The 16,257-nt window shown below is 56.3% G+C and overlaps 1 protein-coding gene across 2 annotated transcripts in view; it reads right to left on the reverse strand.

Moving 5' to 3' along the window:
- The window catches only part of IGSF9B (immunoglobulin superfamily member 9B), a 44,589-nt gene that overhangs the window by 24,193 nt on the left and 4,139 nt on the right, over positions 1–16,257 (reverse strand). Inside the window, exons 2-12 of one of the 2 annotated variants that reach the window (XM_425796.8) lie at positions 13,698–13,895; positions 12,946–13,092; positions 10,624–10,775; positions 9,446–9,563; positions 8,627–8,768; positions 8,370–8,515; positions 6,232–6,374; positions 4,549–4,689; positions 3,154–3,270; positions 1,274–1,424; positions 815–926 (exon numbers count right to left, since the gene is read on the reverse strand). In XM_425796.8, the coding sequence (XP_425796.4) occupies positions 815–926; positions 1,274–1,424; positions 3,154–3,270; positions 4,549–4,689; positions 6,232–6,374; positions 8,370–8,515; positions 8,627–8,768; positions 9,446–9,563; positions 10,624–10,775; positions 12,946–13,092; positions 13,698–13,895 (1,567 nt within the window). Of the gene's footprint in view, positions 1–802; positions 927–1,273; positions 1,425–3,153; positions 3,271–4,548; positions 4,690–6,231; positions 6,375–8,369; positions 8,516–8,626; positions 8,769–9,445; positions 9,564–10,623; positions 10,776–12,945; positions 13,093–13,697; positions 13,896–16,257 lie in introns of both variants that reach the window. The other variant, XM_004948000.5, reaches the window with a different exon arrangement.

Raw genomic sequence — 16,257 nt, forward strand, 5'->3', positions numbered from 1 at the left:
CTTTTAGAAGAGAAGGACAACAGTAAATGCAGAGCCCAGAGAAAAGCCTGACCTCGCTGCAGATGCATTTTGCCCTCTCTTGGCTCGGGGTGGGGGGCCAGCAGAGCCAGCCTCAGTGTGGGGAGGTTGAATGCACCCTTTGCTTTGGGTACCAGCAGCTCAGGGAGTAAAGTCTCCTGGACAGCATCTCACTGTCGCTGGTCTCAAGCTAAACTGGGATTTAACAGCCCCCAGGGAGTCACACGGAGGAGGGAGAGATCGTTTCTGCTTAGTCACATTTCTTCAGGATGCACTCTCTAAAGATCGCATTTTCCATCCTCTCCATGGCTGCTAAGCTTCATAAACAGTTTATCTTGAAATTAGATGCCAGAGGCCAAGTTACATGAATGCAAAGTGTCTCCCCATGTAAGCAGACTAAAATGTGCTGGGGCAGACAGATGTACTGGCTAGCACAAGAGAGAAAGGAAACACTGCAGACCTACAGCCCTCCACAGCACTGCTGTTGCTGTTCTCTCCAATGCACTGGGTGGCATTGCAGTGCCCCACAGGCAGCTCCTCTGCACTCAGCAAGAGCAGAAATAAGCTGCAGAGAACAGCCCAGGGCCACCTCCATCCTCCCCATCCCTCCCACCCCAGGGCATAGATTTGCACTGGGGCTCTTCCCTACATCACAGCCCCAACCAGGCAATGCCCCTCCACCCCCCAGCCCGTCCCCCCCACCACGGCACAGCCCCGCTGCTCAAAGCTGGGCTCAGCTAGGAAGAAAAAGAAGCAGAGAGCAAAGCATGCCAGGATGACTCACAGAGGGCCGTACCAAACTGAGAAAGTCTGCTCGTATCCACCGTCGTAGCCGGGCTCCCAGGAGACATTGGCAGAGGTCATAGCAACCACAACATGCACGCTGGTTGGGGCATGAGGGCTTGTGCCTGCAGGGAGAGAGATGGGCTGCAGCAGGAGCAAGGGCACGGCTGTGATTCCCAGCACTAACACAGCCCACAGCTCCTGGTGTGGATTTGCTTCCAGCCATGACACAAAGGGACTCCGCCTGCACAAAGCAAAGGCTTTCCTATCTGGAATGTCTGCTAGAAATACCAGCAGCACGTGGCCAAAGTGAAAGAGCAGAAAACACAGCACCACTGGCCGCTGGAATTAAAGGGAGACATCGCTCTCCATGGGAAGCATCCCATCCCACGCTCAGCACGCTGCTGGGTGCACCCCAGGAACGTGTCCTTGTGCTACCAGCCACCCCCGAGGCCCCATCCCCTGCCCATACCTACGACTGTAAGGTGAGTGCTGGCAGTAATGCTTGCGACGACGTTGGTGGCGATGCACTCCCACTCGCCATGGTCGTCCTTGCCGAGGGAGCGGATCTGCAGGGTGCCGCCGGGCAGCGTGTTGTGCTTGCTCCTGCTGGGCTTCCCTACCTTGGGCAAGGAGCAGGGGGAGCATGGCAAAGAGAGAAAACCACGATTCAGAAGCACGTCAAGGCAGGCTAGGCAGCAGTGCAATGACTGAGCTATCTGCAAGGCCCACAGGGCACCACCAGGCACTAGCGAGGGCTCCCATCTCTCTGCTTGCTGCAAAGTCTCTCTGCTTTCGATGTGACCTGGTGCAGTAACTCAGGAGACACGGAAAACAGAGGCTGATATTCCCAGCTCATACAAGTCTAAAACCCCACAGCACTCTTACAGACGCCGAACACAAGAACTCAACGTGGCTCCTCCAGCATCCAAAGCTGAAATTGTCACCGCTGCGGAGGATGAGGCACTGAGTGTCCCCACAAACACTCTCTGAGGTGGGTGTCTGACCCAGGAGATTCTCAATGGCTCCTCCTGCTCCACTCAGTCCCAGCCAGTGGCAAAGATTTCAGCAGGAGGCAGCCTGGGGACACGGGAGGATGGCGTGCGTGGAGGTGCCTGGCAGCTCTCAAGCCAAGCGGAAGGATGGCTCTTCTAACAACTTGTGTTTATGCCCATTATCCAAAGCTGCACAAATCCCATGTTGCTCTGAGCCCTCTTCTGCTATTCTTCATGCATGGATCCCACTGATGGGCTCCAGGGACCTGCAGCAGGAGCACGGCGGGTTACCAGTGCCCAGCCCAGGTCTTCTGGGGTCCTCCAGGAGGAGGAGGTCAGCCATCAAGGGCTGATGGGGAGCAAAGTGGCTTACTTCTTTCACTGAGAAACTCCGCTCAGCCCAATTCAGTGCTAGCTGATGTCAGGGGAGGAAAAGCCCAAAGTAACGTTGCGAGGAAGAGGGTCAGAAAGCACAAAAGTATTCTGAAACAAACCTAAATAAGAGGGGGATGGGGAAGGAAGATAAAATACGATGGATAAGATGACTAAAGAGCCAACAAGTTTTAGATAGGCCACTCAAAAACAGTACAAGTTACAGTACTCCTTGAGCTGGTATAACTTGGTGAATAGATCCAGCATCTCGCTCTGCGACGAGTGCAGACAGTACTCATTGGGCACTGAAGGGATCCTGCCCTCTGAGAAGGGCTGGCAGGGGATAGGAGGCTCCAGGAGATGATCCTGACAGCTGGACAGTGGCTTTCCTAAAGGAGCAGCAAAGTTGGGAAGCAAAGGGGAAGGGAGTCAGGAAAGCCCTGGTGACATCACACCGGACCTGGCCCTGCAAAAGGGAACATCCTCAGATTGCTATGTCCAGTCTAGCAGGATGAGAACAGCTTCCTCCCACGTTCTTCCAACTCCCAGGGCAGCGAGGCAGCCACTGGTGTGTCCAGGCCCTTGCTAAAACTCAGCCAAGCCCAGGGCGGATCCCCCGGACCCGCTGTGATGGCACATCCCCTCCTGCTGCAGGAGGTCTGTGCTGCAGGATCAGCGTCGCCAGTGCCAGCCTCGTGTAGGGCCGGGAGGGTCCTGAGAGCAGCATCAGCGAGGAGGAGGGAGCCGGGGTGGGAGCAGTGCTCAGCTTTGCAGATGCTGCTGAGAAGGTTTCCCAGTATTAAGTACTCGGTGGCCACAAGCTGGGCTTCCCCCACCCACCTGCGGGACAGGACGGCAGTGGCTCAGCCCAAAGCGAAGCAGCTGTACCTGCAGTTTGTTCTTACCGGGACAGAGTGTGGCTTCTCTGTCTGCAATATTCACCAAAAGCCAAAGGCACTGCAGATTTGTCTGGCAGGCCGGGTACCTTTCTCCAGGCGATGATAGGAAAGGGGTCTCCCGCAGCAGCACAAGGAATCAACAGCTCCCTCCCTGCCTCCTGTCTGTACTCCCAGCCTGGTAGCACCGTGAAATAGGGGGGGTCCTGCAGCCAAGGGAAAAGGCAAGGAGCATGAGGCCACACAAAGAACTGCCACGTCAGCAGCTCTGTGCCACCAAACCCTCCCAAAATGAGAACCATCAGCAGTTGGGTGAAGTGAAGGCAGCAGAAAGCGTGTGTTGAGGAGGCTTTATGGTACACTAAATTACACACACACACAAGTTTTCTCTGAAAAGACACAGCGCTGTGATGCCTTGTTTAAATTTTAAGGAGGTAAACAGGAAAAAAAACCACCCACGTCACATCAGGTATCAGCCTGATTTCATCAGCTCCACAACCACCTCGGTGGATGTGCGTACACATGAGGTTTGCTAAGCTGTATTGCATGAGCCTCAGCAATAACACAGCTCACCACCACCGTTTGCAGGCATGTGCCTTTTTGTTCAGAGAACAAAGAGCAGCAGCTCCTATCCCAGCAGCACTGGTGACTACAGCAGAGCCCGGCGTGCACTGGGCTGAGCACGCAGCAGAAGCACGTAGAGCTTCTCTACAGCTTAAATCAGCTTTTCATTAAAATTCACTGCAAATCTAAGGCTGGGTCAGCAAGACTGAACGTTTCGTTGGCAAAAATGGCTCCTCTCAGAGCCGTGAATGAAGTGCTCAAATTATCCCTGTCCAGCACTGCTAAAAGTCAGTGCTACGCACCAGCACATATTTGGGTTTGGAACACAACGCCTGGGCTTCCCCACTAACCTACACCCATTAATCCATCACTGCAGACAGACTTCAGCATTTCTTTGCACCAAACTCTTGCAATTTCTGTAGCAAGACTTGCAGAGCAGCTGAGCATTGCCCAAGTCCTGCTGCGTGGCTGCAAACATAAAGAATGCTTGATGGATGAGTTTTGGTAATGCCTACTTGGCATTTGAAGGTGCTATGCACCTGTTATGCAGCACAGGTAGGCATCCCCACCTCACCTCGCCAGCTCCAGCACAGCCTAAAACAGTAGTGGCAATGCAGCAGCACAGGCTTTGTCCGTGCCAACAACACAGACAGCAGCAGGCTTGCCCGATCTTGTGCCAAAACTGTGCTGCAGCTGCACAGTGGTATTTCCAGCTGCAGTAGGCATGGAGTGCTCCGAATGGGTTTTGCTGTCACCCCCATTGCGTGGGTGCTCACGAGGTTCTGCCCTCGCCTTTCTCAGGTAAGGGACAAAGCTCATGGCAAAAGGCAATAGGTTTGAGCAAGATAGGTGGAAAAAAGCAGACACATCGGGGGGCACCCAGCAGCGCCCAGCACCCCACCGCCAGCCAAGGTGCTTACCTTCAGTACCAGTCGGGCAGGGGGAGACTGGCCCATCGTACCCAGGGCGTTATAAGGCACACAGGTGTAAGTGCCAAGAGCATCTTCGGTTGCCTCCTCAATTCGGATCGACCCATCTTCCAGCAGGTTCCAGCCAGAGTACTGCGGAGGCGAGAAAGAGGGGGGTTGACGCATCCTACACACACCACCGCTTATTTTTCCCTTCAGCCAACCCCAACACCTAAGCCCAGGGTGGCTGCTGCGTCTCCTGGAGATTCCCAAATCACTTTCAAGCGTCCAGCTCCATTCCCAGCGTCCAACCCATCTCCAAGCCACCTCCTCAACTGCGGAGAGAGGAAAAGCGGGCGAGATCAGCCTGTCTGCACACAGCCCTCTCACTGCGAGGAAACCCCCATCTCAGCCTTGCTCTAGCCCTCTTTTCTAGCTAACGAGGAGAAATCGTAGGCTCTTAGAATCATTCTGGTTGGAAAAGACCTCTCAGCTCCCCAAGCCCAACTCATCCCACCGTGCCCACTGACCACATCCCTCAGTGCCCCACAGCTTTGCAGCATCCCCAAGGACACTGAGGCCACCGCTCCCCAGGCAGCTGTGCAGTGCAGCAACACTCCTTTCGATGAGAAATGCTTCCTAATATCCAAACCAGACCCTTCACAGCTTCATAGCCCTTCTCCGTACGCAAACATCCCAGGGTGTGATTCACCCCTTGCAGCCGTGGATGCCTCAGCTCAAGCAGAGAAAAGCCATCTCCTGGAAGCGCTTCTCTCTCTCCAAGGACTGCGAGAGCAGCCTGGGTGAGTAGTCCTCAACACAGCCATCAGCCCTGGAGACACCTAAAATTAGGTGAGACAAATCCCACCCACGGAGTCTGAATCCCCGCCAGCATCTCACTCCCTGTCCTTCCCTGGGAAGGATTTCCCAGCCCTGAGCACACAGATGACACATATTCATCTCGTTGCTGTTCTCCCCCTCGTAGACAGTCAGGCTTCTCCAAGTAACCTCAAGTAACTCATGGACAGTCTGTCGTACCCCAGATGAAACAGATAGGCTCAATGATCTTTGTAGGTCCCTTCTGACTATTGTCAACCATGTGCCTAAAGGCACTGATGTTGCTTTTTCCTTTGAGCGCTCTCCTGTTGGGCATTTATTAACCAGAAAGCCTCCTGTGTCACAGGCTGGAGTAATTCCAGGACCCAGCTCCCACCTTTGGTTAACTGGGTGGACCAGGAGTCTCCATCCACTCAGGCTCCTCTGCACCCCCACCAGAGGGAAATGCAGCTGAGCAATAGGGGCACCAAGGATTGGTGGCACCAAGGAGCCCACACCAACAGCGGGTTTAAACCAAATAAAAACGTCCAATCGTTAATATTTCAACAAAAAAAATTAAAATACGGAGTGTTTTCCTTAAATATTTAATGGCTCAGAACATCAAACGATGATTAAAGGATGATGGAGACTTGTTAAAAGGGTCTTTTAACCATTAGCTGCCCTTGGAAGAACACAGAGCCATCAAAAGGTCATTTGAGAAGGCTGGGAGACAGACAGTATGTCTGCAGGCACCTGAATTAACTCAGAGCAAAGCTGCTGATAAGGTAAAGCAGCACCATCCATCCTGTCCAAGGCAAGGACACGCCATGCAGGGACAGCAGCCACCCCTTTCCCTGCCACCCTTCCCAGGCTGCTCACCTTCTCGATGCGCAGGGGCCGGCCATCCTTGTTCCACTTGACCAGTGTGACTGGGGGCTCTGCCTCCACAGGGCAGCGGATGTAACCGTGGATCCCAATGGGAATGTAGATGATGGGGGGCATGTTCACCACGCGGGCAGGATCTGGGATAGCAGCAGCAGTGTGTTAGCATTGGGAAGGAGCCCATCAGCCCAGCCACCACCCAGCTCCTGAGGATCACATCGCTTTTGTAATGAGTACAAAGCCCAAATACTCCCCCAGCTCCCACAGGCTGTTATCTCCAGGCTTGCTATGCACTCAAATCCATTCTAACACCTGGCATTTCTGTGAGGCTTTGCTTGCACACAGAGTGCTCCTACCTGGAGCTCATTAAAAGCTGCATCTAAAACAAAATGCTAAGTGCATCTGCTCGGCACATCCAGACCGACTTGCTCCATCAGCACAGCCTCAGCCTGCAGGACACACACAAGATGACACAAGCATCAAGCAAGGCACCCACCAGCCCTACGGCTCTTTCCACGCCAAGAAGAAAAGGCTGTGGGCAAGCCTGCAGGTGTCTGCCAAGGGGACAACACCACTCTTGCTGTTTATATAGGAAACAACTCCAGTACAGCAACTCCAGAACCTTTAACCACCCAAGTGCAGCACCCAGAGCACGGCAGGGACCCACTGTCCAGAGCTGTTTACCTCCTGTTTGTTTGCACTCACAGCCTGTGCCTAATTGCTGCCGGCTTGCGTGGAAAAATCAGCCACCTCCACCCTTCCAAACGGGATGCAAATGCTTAAAATATGCCTCCAACCTCCCCACGTTTCACCGCCCACACGGGAAGGCGTCTCGCAATCCTCGAGTCTAGAACGTGTCATTAACAGCACTTCTAAGAGCTTTTTAATTAAGTGCGAGTGGGTTGGAGAGAACCTAGACTTTCTTTAATAAGAAGCTTTCTTAAAAAAAAAAAAGTTACTTTAATGGGAAGAGCGAGTATTTCTACAATCTTGTCTAGACAGCAGCAGCACGAGGTTAGGGGAAATTCCTAGCAGGGCTTACGCTGCGCGAAGGGATGAAATCATTTTCGGGGTGCAGAAATGCAAAGTGGGTAAAAAAAAAATGCAGAGCCAAAGCCTGGCATGAGAATTCAGAACCTTCTCATCGCTGCTTTCTTAGGGGCAAAAGCAACCAAGATCCCCCCGGCAGCACAGAGCTGTGCACATGAGCACTCCCCAAAACCAGGCGGCCCCACACTGACACCGTAACCCAGCTTACACAGCAGTGCATATGGGACCAGCTTTATCCCCCCACGTTTAACTTGACCTCTTCAGAAATGCAATCAAGGGGTTGGAGACAGTAATGGGATCGAGAGGCTCTGCCAGGCGCTGGCTGTGCTCCAGTCTGGGTCAGCACGAGCCCTGAGCCAGCTATGCGTGCACCCTGCCCCTTTGGGCATGCCATACGGCAGCACACATCAGGCTCTCCATCGCATGGCATTTCCCAGCAGTGGGGCTGCAGACACAAGCTGTAAGGCCATTGGGAACCGTGCTTCAAGCCCAGCTTGCTCGAGCCTATCTTTCATTATAAAATAAAATCGCTACAGTCTCTTACAGCAGAGCAATACTGCAATTGCAAAGCTAGCAATTTGGACCATTACTGTCGAATGCCATAGGACGCTCGTGGCACACTACCCATTAAAGCAGGGGGAGCCTGAAAGAACAGGCGTGGGCAGCAATGCTCCTTTCAGAGCTGTTCTGCGTTTGTTTAGATCAGTTACTGCCTGAAACTACTCCATGCACAGCTACAAATTCACAGAAATCCACGCAACCTATGATAAGTACCTAGAAAATACAAGCAGGTATTTGGTGATAAAAGCCCTGATTTGGTGTTTCCATGCCCAAGCAATGAGAACGGCAATCGGGAGCAGCAGCAAGAGGAGATAAACCACCTTTCAGGAAGGCAAGAACTGATCCCACTTAGGGGTGGCACCCAGGACACCCCACCAGCACACAGAGATGCTCTCAGCCTTGCGCAGCACCATTGAGACCAGCCCTAAAGATGCAAGATTAGGAGCATCATGACCCAGGGGACGCCCCCAGGCACAGCAGGGAGCAGGCACCTCACAGCACCCATTAGGGCTCACTGCACTCACACTGCACCGTCAGGTAGGCAGAGGCGGATGGCGAGCGGCCCAGGCTGTTGCTGGGGATACAGGTGTATTTTCCAGCATCTTCTGGCTTCACCCGGAAAATGATCAGCGTGCCATCGATCAGGATCCGCACCCTCAGCTTCAGGTCACTGCGAGAGAAGAGAGGGGAGAAAAGCTATAGGAGGAGCATGGAGTGAAGCAGCGATGCCAGGAGTGAGGGAGCGAGGAGAGCACCAGCGTGGGATGCATTGCAAACTCACTTCTTGAAGTAGACGTTCTCCTCCTCCCAGTACCACAGGTAGGTGAGGTTCCCAGGGTACGCCTCGGCCTGGCAGGTGAACAGTGCATCCTGAGAGATGTTCACCGTGATGTTCTCCGGAGGGGAAACGATGAAGGGAGGTCCTGGGGGAGGAGAGCATCACCCCTATGGGACCAGGCTGGGGCCGGTCTCTATCACCCCCCATAGGGACCAGGCTGGGGCCGGTCTCCCTGCAAACACATCCTCCTGCCCACGCCAGGACCCCCCAAGCTCCGCTCCAAACAAAACCAAGCTGCAATCAGGGCCCGGCTGCTAATCGGCACAGCTGCTTCATTGAGATGACAGCGTGGCCACCGGAGTGCCCCAATTAAATGGATTTCTGTCCTACAGATGGGATGCAGAGCCACGCTGGCAATTCACATCAGCCCTGGTGTTAAGGACCCCAACCCAAACCCAAAAACCTCCCACTGCAACGCACAGGGGATGAGGTACATACTGGTGCTGCCCGGGATCCCAGCCCAACCCTAACCCTGCTCTCTGTGCCACCAATGAGCTGGCAGCCCCGATGTCATTTATATGTCTGGGGTTTGGGCTTCATTTCCTCCTTTGTTTATTTATTGATGGTGTTTTTAATGGAAGGCTGCGGGCACGGGGGAGTGGCAGTGTGCTGTGGCCAAGCTGTGCCAACGACCAACCCTGGACCTTGCCATACCATGGGGACAGGGCTGGGATCTTCCCAGGGACAACTGAGGCCACGTAACGAACGGGGACAGGGATGTCCCAGCTCCCAAAGCCTCCTGGGGACCCCGAGGACACTCACCTTGGACCAGCAGGCGCGTGGTGTGCACAGCCTCCCCCTGGATGCTGTATGCCCGGCAGGTGTAGGCACCTCTGTCCTCCCGACTGACAGAGAGCACCGTCAGGCTGCCATCACTCACCTGTGTGCAACCAGAGGGGATCACAGAGCGTGTGGGGACCACGCAGAGCCCACCAGCAGGATGCTCGCTCCCCCCCTGCACCCCCAAAGCCAACAAGGGGGCAACGGATGGGATTTGAGGCCGCCGGTAGAGCCGGCTGAGAAATGGGTTTCCCCGCTCTGCAAGACTCCGATATTAATAAACCAACACACACATCTCTGCTCGACGCCAAGGGGGAAAAAATAATAACAAAAAAAAAAAAAAAAGCCTTGCAATGTATTCATCTCTCGCAATGTATTCATCTCTTGCAGGAGTGATTGACGCACAGCAGACTCTTAACTGCTCTGCTCCTGCCAAGCGCTTCCCAACAACAGTGCAGCACTCTGCACGGAGCTCAGTGGGCATCCCAATCCCATGGGCACTGCTCGGTGTCCCTGCGGGGCGTGGGACCATGAGAAGCTCCCCCCCACACACACACACCCTTGTCAATGGTCACAGTGCAACCGTGGCCCCCCGAACTCCTGCCCCCAGCACTGCCTGGCAGCCCTGGCCTGGCTAAGGATGTGCAGAGGATGGATGGATGGGGACTGTCACCCCCACAGGCTGCAGCATCCCCCCGCCAGCGAGCGCCGCGCTCCCAGGCAGCTTCCCTCCCTGCCGCTCATTCTGCCTCATCCTTCTATTTCAATTAGTAACAAATGATTCCTAATTACTCTCATTAGTGCCTGCGCTGATTCCAATGCCTGATTTACCAATTATGGCTCGGATGGAATCTCTGCCCGGGAGAGGAGTGGGAGCCTATGGGATGGGAAACAGGGCTGGGGGGAGCCTCCCCGGCACATACCATTTGATTTCACCCCATTGCAGCCACCGCATCCGCAGGTCCCAACCCTCACCCTCTCCTGGGGGAAGGGAGCAGCACAGCCCCCAGTAGCCCAGCCAGCACAACCCCCCCACTCCCACTGCTGGGAAGCAGGGAAACGTGCTGAGACAGCAAGACTGGCTTCAGCCACCGTGTGCACTATCATCCATCCCATCCCCGCTGCAGGGGACACGCAGGGGGGACCCTCATGGCACCCACCTGGTACTTGGGGCCGGCGGCCAGCAGCTCGCCCTCTCGCAGCCAGGTGACGATGGGCTTGGGGTTGCCGAATGCCATGCAGGTCAGGGTGATGCTGCTGCCCTCCTTTGCCTCCACGTACTGCGGTGGTGTCTCCGTGAAGGTGGGGGGTGCTGGGGAGAAAGCAGAGTGCTGTCACCCTCCCCATCCCTTGCATGACCATTGTCATGCAGTAACACAGAGACAGAGGTGGGGACACCCCGTGAGCCCTTTCTCCCCAGGAAGGGGCAGGCAGCACCCAAAGGCTAACAGGGCTAGAGCTACAAGAACAGCAATGTCACAGCACTATATATATATACAGAGGACCAGAATCACTCTGAGTACACCCCATGGCACTCTCTCCTCCCCGGCATCTCCAGGGCACAGCACAGCTTTCCCCCTCGCTTCCCATCACACGTTAACTCGCTATTGTCACAACATAAGAAAACACCGCAGTGCAGATCGAAAGACTCCTTTCTGATTAAAGAGGTTGGCAGGATTACAGCCCGCCCCTAATTACCAGCAGTTGTTAAAGCCCACTTTGGAGGAAGACAGGTTGGCAATTTAATCTGCTCGGGGGGGGAAAAAAATATATATATATAATAACAATATTTTGTTTCTCCCAAAATGATTTTTATTTTCCCCAATGAAAATTAAGCATTCCAATGCATAGGGGGAAAGCCACGGCCCTCCCCCCAAAAGCAGCTCCTCGACCCTGCAGAATTACAGTTATTATTCTGTTATTAAGGCCCTGTGCTGCAGAAAACACAAAGGATGGGAAAGCACATGGGGTCACCTCGCCCTGCTCAGCCCCACGGCGTGGTGGCAGCGCCCAGCGGCCCCCATTCACCCCTGTGCCCTTCGTGCTGGGAAATGGGCTCACACCAGCAGGTGGTGACCAGCCAGCTCTGCAGGGCTGGGGGTTGAGGCACGGCCCAATGGCATTTCTCAAGTGCTTTGCAGGGTCCATGCACGCCGTGCGGTGCAGGTGGAGCACACACCATCCTCCTCCCGCACCTCCCCACAGCCAGAGCTCCACCAGCCATTGCACACGCCTTCCTCCCATCTCACCCCGCGCTCCTCCTCCTCCTCCCTCCTTCCTTTCCAGCCTCTCCGAGCTCATTAGAGGACAGCAGCTCATCCCGCATCGCATCGATGGAAGGAGGCAGCAGGCGGGGACACAGCCACGGCGCTCCATGCTCCTGCTCCTGCTCGCTAATTGGGCTCAATTAGGCAGCTCTGCACCGCGCCACGGCCCTCCTGGAGGTGCCATAAGTGGCTCAAGGTCAGGCAGGAGCCGCAGCCCCTCCGCAGCACAGCATCCTGCCTCCCAGGGCTAAAAATAAAGACGGCTCCTGACGTGGGAAACGACCAATTGCTAATTAGTTGAACGCGCAGCACTAATAAAACGGAAAGGGGAAAAATAAAGTCAGTGGAGTCGATCTGAATTTCGAGAAAACAAAGATTTGGTTTTCTGATTTGTTGGTGAAGAGGAGATGTGGGCCCTGCCCTGTCTTCTTGATGTCTCGCCTTTAAACAAGCTTTGTGTAATTAAATGGCGTGATTACTAATAGAAGTTTGTCCCTGTTGCGAGTGATGTTCCTGCTTGAAGTCAGTCTGGATGGCTTCTTTGTTGGTTTAAAGGTGCAGATAGGATCTAAGTCCAGCATCAAAGGGAACCCGGCCCAGCCCCACAGCAACCCTGTACCTGGCATGGCCACACCGGAGCCCTCTGCCCTCCCAGGTCAAAGCATCAGCCTGCAGAAGAGCCTCAATGCGTAGCTTTGACGGGGACCTGGCCCCTGCTCCTGGCATTGCTGCCAGGCCATCTGCAGCTCCCCGGGGCTGGGCACCCGCCCCATTGCCCTCTGCCAAGTGCCAGCCCCAGCAGCCTGCGTGCTCGGGCTTTGCCAAACCTGGAAGGTGGCTGTCCATCACTATCACCTATAAGAACTACAAAGCCATGCACAGAATCATGCCCTGCAGCCCAGCCTGAAACACCGACCCTGGCACTGCAGTGATGCACATGGAGGGGAGTGACAGACAAGGAGTGGTTTTGACCCCACATCTCAGCGCAACAGCAACCCTGTCCTCCTGGTGCATGCAACACCCAAAGCGCACACACCTCCATCCCATCACCATCTCTGTCCACTCACACACACCGTGCTCCCAGCACAGCTGTGCATCCCCAGGCATGCAACCTCCTGGTGCATCCTATGCCACGGTGCCATGCTGACACAGAGGAGCAGCGCTGGGCTGAATGCAGCACCGCACCCCAACACCGCACTGCTGGTTGGGACTCACCGTTGACTGTCAGGTGCACCCAGCTGCCGTTGTGGAAGGTGTCGTACTGCTGGTCCAGCATCAGCACTTTGCACTCGTACCAGCCCTGGTCCTCGGAGCGCACCTGCTCAATGCGCAGGGATGCCTTGTCGTGCAGGCTGGCCCTGCCTGGGGGGAGAGCACAGCCCATCAGCTTTACGACCCCTGACCCTCCCACCTCGCTCTAATTGTCCCCAGCACGCTGAACCCCACCAATGCATCCTCACAGGAGACGCCTCAGCCTCCTGCATACCTGAGGTCCCCAAGGTGACAGTGCATCGCAATGGATCCACCCCCACTGTGCCACCAGCCCAGGGAGCATCTCAGCCTTCAGATGTGCCTCCAGCCACAAGGGGAAGGTGACACAACAGCGTGCAGCCACGTGGCTCTGCTGGAAATGCCACGTATGCCTGGCCACCAGTGGAGGGAGATGTTCCCAGAAGGGACCAAACCGCTGCCTCGCTCCCCTGAGCTTCCCTGGGATCACAGCTGCTCAGGGGCGCAGCAGCAGCCGCTGCCACCACGCATCACCCTGAGTTTCTCTGCCTCGGTTGCTCCCGTCCCACGCAGCCCAGCTGGCTTCCTAGTGCTGCTGCTTAATTAAAACCAACTGGGTGGAAAGAAAGCGATGAGAGAGAGAGAGAGAGAGAGAGCGCGCACGCGGCTGCCGACGGAGGAGCAGATTGAGCGGAGCCGCACGCACCCCGGAGGAAACGGCAACCTCCTGTCCTCACCTGCATACCCCGGGTCGACATGGGGAGGGTAAAACCCAAACTTGATGAAGATGGGGATGGGGACGCCGAACTTGAACCACTCCACCACATAGGGAGGCGGCTGTCCCGTCAGCGGGTGGATGACGTCGCATCCCAGGATCACGCTCTCGCCAGCGCGAGCGGTCACAAACTCGGGTTCCTCCCTCGAGCCGAGGGCACCTGCAAGAGGACGAAGGCAGAATTGGAGGCTTTGGGATGGGGAACTGGGGAGCCCACCCCGCTGCACACCACTGTGCCAGCAATAAGGCTGGATGGAGATGCCAAGCGCCAACCCCAAGGGTCCCACCACCCCAAAACCAGAAGCCAGGCATGCTCGGCAAGCAGCACCAAACACCCACAGCCCTGGGATGTGGGCACCTGAGTGGCCAAGTCCCCATCCTCAGGTGTCACCAAGAGCCCCAGGCTCAAAACCCAGCCGCAACCTGTGGGTCAGGCCTGGCACCCTGCTCCTAACCCTGTCCGCAGCAATTAAAGCCTCTTTGCTCCCAGCAAAGGCGCTGCTCCACCCCAGCTGCAGCCTGTTATCATCCTCTGCTTTTCATCAGCACAAAGCTCAGCATCCTCAGCACGGCTTTCACAAAGGAAGATGAGCACCCAGGGCAGGGAGGTGCCCGCTCCCAAGTTACTGCTCTCCTTTCCCACACTGTAAGCCCTGCAGAACGGCAGCTCAATGCCTTTGTGGTGAGAAAGCACCAGCACAACCAGCATGTGGGAAGGGAACAGCTCCAGATGGGCTCCCAGAGCTCTCCACAATCCCCAAAAAAATCAGTACAGAAGGGATGGGGAGGGGGGAACTGATGCAGCATGGGGTTATGCAGCAGCTCCACACACCACCCTTCCTGCAGCACTGCAGGCTGGGGATTCCCAAAACCACAGATGTGGGGTTTAGCCCTACCTATGCGCACATCTCGGCAGGGACCCCCGGATCCTACAGGCAGCCGCCCATCCATGGCTGCTGCCCGCTCCCGGCTATGCTCGGGGAGGGATGCTCGGGGAAGCACGTTCCCACTCCTCCGCGCTGCTCTTCGGGGCCGCCGGTGATTGGCGGCGAGTGACATCACCGCTTCCCCGCCGCGGGAGCCGAGCATCACCGGCTATTTTTGGCACCGGCACAAGCGCGCACCGGCGAGAGGCCCGCGCCGTGCATCCATCCATCCCTCCATCCCTCCACCTGGCATCCCGGGGCTCTGCCAGCCCAAACCTGCTCTGCGCCACGGAGCAAGGCAGCTCCCACCAAGCCAGACATCTCTGCTTCCTTCAGCGCTGGATTACGGCTGGGAATGGGGAGGGCTGTGCGCAGAGAGAGGGTGAAAGCACCACAATGCAAGGAGCGCGCATGCAGGAAAGCTTTACTGCATTGCACTGCTATCGAGCTCTATGCACGGCCCCATCGGGGTAGGGAAGAGTGGGGCCACTGCGATCGCTTCGCACCACCCCGGTGGCGCACTCACACCTCCCGGGCCCTGTTAGCACTGCATTGCTGATGAGCCCAGGCATTTGCACCCTGTCAGCAGCGATGGCGGCAGCTCTGCCCCCATGGTGAGGAGCTGCAAGGAGCCGCCTCAGCCCCAAAAACATGCCCACTAGCTCGCCAGCACCCCACACCAAGCCCTGGGGTTGCTCCCATGCACACAGCTGTGGCAGAAGGATGGGTTTCAGGGCAGCACTGGGACACGGCCAAGCTCCCAGCAGGAAGGGAGACGGCACTGGGAGCAGTGGGATTTCCCCCCGGCTGCCCGCAGCCCCCCTGCGCAGAGCGGGGACAGCAGCTGTCACGTGCAGCTCAAGAGCATCCAAGGACAACGCTGGCCCAGCCTCCCCGGCGCAGGCTGCTGTCTCACCCCAGCAGGTCCCCAGCACCCCACCAGGTACCACATCGCCCACAACCCTCCAAGGGACGCCCCTCCTGCTTCCCAGTACGAATGCAGGACAGAGCCTCCCCACCTTCCCCTCACCCAAACCTCTCTGCCCCCAGCTCCATCCCCCTGTGAGCACAGAGCCCCTTCCCAGCACTCCTCCTACCCCAGGGGATGGGATGCTGGTTTTCAGCTCCCAGAAGCCTAACAGAACATGGATGGTGCTGCAAGGCGGAGCACTGCCACGCACCCCCATGCCAAAGGGATGGGCTCTGGGGGACCTCCTGGTGCCACAACAGAAGTCACTCTCTCCTGGGCACTCATTTGTCCCCAGAGGTGACCCCAGCAACTCCTAATTCATGGACAGACCCAGCACTGACCCTCCACCCGCAGCCTCTGTGCCAGAATGCACACAGAGGAAAATAGGTCAGTGCTGGCAGTGCTGCGCCGGGGTCTCCTCTTCTGGCATATGACCACGTGCAGTAAGGCAGCCAATGGGCCACGTGGCCAGCAAGCCCCCAGCTAAACGGTCCCACCCAAGCAACCTCCCCATCCCAGAGCTGAAGCTCGAGGATGGACACCCAGGAACCCCCCCACCATCTCGTGTTCCCACTTGCAGAGGGGAGTGGGGACAGTGTGCAGCTCTCCGCTCATCAGAAAGCACC

Source organism: Gallus gallus, chromosome 24, assembly GCF_016699485.2.
Source record: "Gallus gallus isolate bGalGal1 chromosome 24, bGalGal1.mat.broiler.GRCg7b, whole genome shotgun sequence".
Classification (NCBI taxonomy): domain Eukaryota; kingdom Metazoa; phylum Chordata; class Aves; order Galliformes; family Phasianidae; genus Gallus; species Gallus gallus.